The sequence below is a fragment of the Emiliania huxleyi genome (assembly GCF_000372725.1).
Source record: "Emiliania huxleyi CCMP1516 unplaced genomic scaffold EMIHUscaffold_2237, whole genome shotgun sequence".
Classification (NCBI taxonomy): domain Eukaryota; phylum Haptophyta; order Isochrysidales; family Noelaerhabdaceae; genus Emiliania; species Emiliania huxleyi.
The window spans coordinates 1-2908 of NW_005200387.1; the positions used below are offsets into that span (position 1 = coordinate 1).

Consider the following 2908-nt stretch of genomic DNA (forward strand, 5'->3'; position numbering starts at 1 on the left):
CCGGTTGTATGGTAAGACCGCCTAAGTGAGCGTTATCCTGTCCCCTGCTGCCCCATTACTATCGAAATCAATACAGCGCGCGCCGGCGGACCGTTCTCGTCACTCGTGATGCGGAAGATGCGGCGGTGCAAGCCCAGCGCCCGCCCATGTCCCGCCCACGTGCCCGCGCCGCGCCTGCCCGCGCCCACGCCGCGCTCCGACCGCGGCCGCCAGTGCGCGCCCGCTCCTCGGGCACTTGCCTGCGCCTGCACGCCCGCGCACGCCCGCGCGCACGCCGCACTGTGCGGCACTGCGTGGCACTGTGTGGCGCTTCGCCGGTCTGAGCAGGGTACCTGGGCGTTTTGAAATTCCGTGCAAGGGGGTGCCGAGGTATGCCGCAGGCCGGGATGGAGTGAGATCTTGTGGGGCAGGGCGTGGGCTAGCGCGCGAGGGCGCAGGCAAGTGCCCGAGGGTATGGGGGTGGGCGCCACCCTGGGGCTACCCGTAGCATCGTCGGCTCCCTCAGTGATGGGTATCCAAGGGTGGCTCGCGTACTTGGCTCTCTATTGCTGGCTGCAAGACGTTGGGGTAGAAGTCAGGCCGCGCCCGCAGATCTCGACTGTGTCCAGAGCGCAGGCTGGTCGTGTGCTGAAAAGGGTTGGGCCCGCACCACACGTCAAAAAGCTCGGACGGACGCGCTAATACCGCCACGAGCAGCATAGGGACGAACGACGGGACGAACTTCCACACAGAATTTCACTGCAAACCTCGCTCGCACAGCACTACGCACGGGACTGGCACGCACTGGCACTAACACAGAACGATGGCGATGTTGCTCTCGGGGCTGTTGTTCGCGTGGTGGCACCTGGACTTTAGGTGTGCTCGACGATCGTGCCTTCCCGCCAGCCAGAAGAGCAGTTAGGGCCAGCATATCCTGGCCATTTGCTGCTTTCCATGAACGCCCAGCGAGGGCACGGTAATCATCGTGTTGAGTTGCCCTCACTTCCAAGGACCCGAACCCGGCTCAATCACAGTGCATGCGCGATTGGCATCGAGTGCCTGAATTGCATTCGTCAGCGCGCCACCCTGCGGTCCAAGGCAAAATGGCCTTTGCACACCACGGCTGTGAGCACATCGGCAAGCGAGTCACGCGCCGCTTCGAAGGCGTTAATGTCGGAGGCGTCGTGATCGCGTGGGCCCCGGCCGACGGCCAAGATGAGGCGCTCTACCGCGTGCATCACGACGACGGTGATGAAGAGGACCTCGATCGGCAGGAGCTGGAGGACGCCTTGGCGCTGGCCGCCAAAACTCCGGTGGAACTCAAGGGCCGATTCCTCGCCGTGCCAACCTCATTCTTCCAGGTCGAGGCGGGGTTCTACCTGGCGCGATGCACTAGCGTCAGCGCCGGCGGCGCCGTTTGGCTCAGGTACGGCTCGGACAACTACTCGCACTGGGTGCCGCACGCGATCGCGAGCAAGTGGCTCATCAGCGATAGCGAGGCGCGCCGAGGCGACTGGGTCGGCTCCGGCGGCGTCGAGTCCTTCGCAGCGGGTGCCCAGGCTGAGGAGGTGGGCGAGGCGCCGGTGGCGGAGGCGGAGGGCTTGCGCTTGCACCTCTCCCGCATCAGCAGCACCGGGTACGCAGGCGTGTCGAAGTCCACCCACTGTACCGGCCGCTTCCACGCGCGGCACAAGGTGGGCGGAAGGAGCCTCGGCTCCTTCGGCTCAGCGGTGGAGGCGGCGGTGGCGTACGCGCGGGCAGTGGGGGAGGCGGATGAGGCGGGCGAGGCGGGCGAGGAGGGCGACGGTGAGGAGCAGGACGTCGCTTCTGCCGCCGCCCGCCGAGACTCCGCCCAGCGCAGCAGCGGGCGGCGCCGCTCGGTGCCCGCTCGCTTCGTGGCGGAGCCCTCTTTGCAGGGCGACGAGTCGCAGCTCGAGTTCGCCGAGAAGCTGCTGCTGCCGGCCGCGCAGGAGGCGGTGCCACAGCTAGAGGCTGCCATGAAGTTTGGAGTGGGAGATGCGGTGCTGGGCAAGTTTGGCCCCGACGACGAGGGCAAGACGGGCGGCGTGCTCGACAAGTGGTACCGCGCCGTCGTCCGCGCCGTCAACGCGCCTCTGATGCCGCCGGCCGACCGCCCTGCCGTGAGCAGCGCCTCTTCACACCTCCGACTCGGAACAGGCGGACGGCACGTATTCCCTCGAGTACGAGGACGGCGACAGCTGGGAGCAGGTGCCACGCGTGCACGTGCGGGCTCGGAAGCGGCCCCGCGGCGACGAGGCGTCTTCGGCATCGATGGAGGCGGAAGAGCCGGCGGCAGCAGCGCAGCGAGGCGGCGGGGAGAAGAAGCGCGGCCGCCCGTTGGGGAGCAAGAAGTTGAAGCCCGCCAAGAAGGGGGTGCCGAAGCGGGGCGCCAAACCGAGAGGCAGGCCTCCGCACGGGTGCTCGTGGAGCGAGAAGCAGAGCGCGTACGTCAACGACGAGCAGGCGGGCGTTCGGCGCGCCGCGGCGGCGGAGTCGGAGGAGGAGGCACAGGCGGAGGAAGGGGAGGGCCCCGGGACACCTCCCGGCACGCCGCCGCCGGAGGCAGCGGCGGCGGCGGCGGCGGCGGCGGCGGCGGCGGCGGCGGCGGCGGCGGCGGCGGCGGCGGAGGCGGCGGCGGCGGCGGCGGCGGCGGAGGAGGAGGAGGAGGAGGACGAGGGCGAGCAGGAGGAGGAGGAGGAGGAGGAGGAGGACGGCGGTGAGGAAGAGGAGGCTCCGGCGGCGGAGGCGGAGGGGCTGAAGCTGCACTTGTCCAGCCGCAGCAGCACCGGCTACAAGGGCGTGCGCGAGATGCAGTCCGGTCGCTTCTACGCTACTCGCAAGGACGGTGGACAGGACGAGTACCTCGGATCCTTCGACTCGGCGGTGGAGGCGGCGGTGGCGTACGCGC

General features: G+C 69.0%; 1 protein-coding gene across 1 annotated transcript; it reads left to right on the forward strand.

The window, feature by feature from the left end:
• Window positions 1-1082: 1082 nt before the first annotated feature.
• On the forward strand, window positions 1083-2895 carry EMIHUDRAFT_123394 (hypothetical protein; the record flags this gene model as incomplete). The annotated part of the gene is made up of 2 exons (XM_005779897.1): window positions 1083-2120; window positions 2158-2895. Coding segments are annotated over 2 exons (1776 nt in total), but the record flags the coding sequence as incomplete, so codon positions are not given.
• Window positions 2896-2908: the final 13 nt, after the last annotated feature.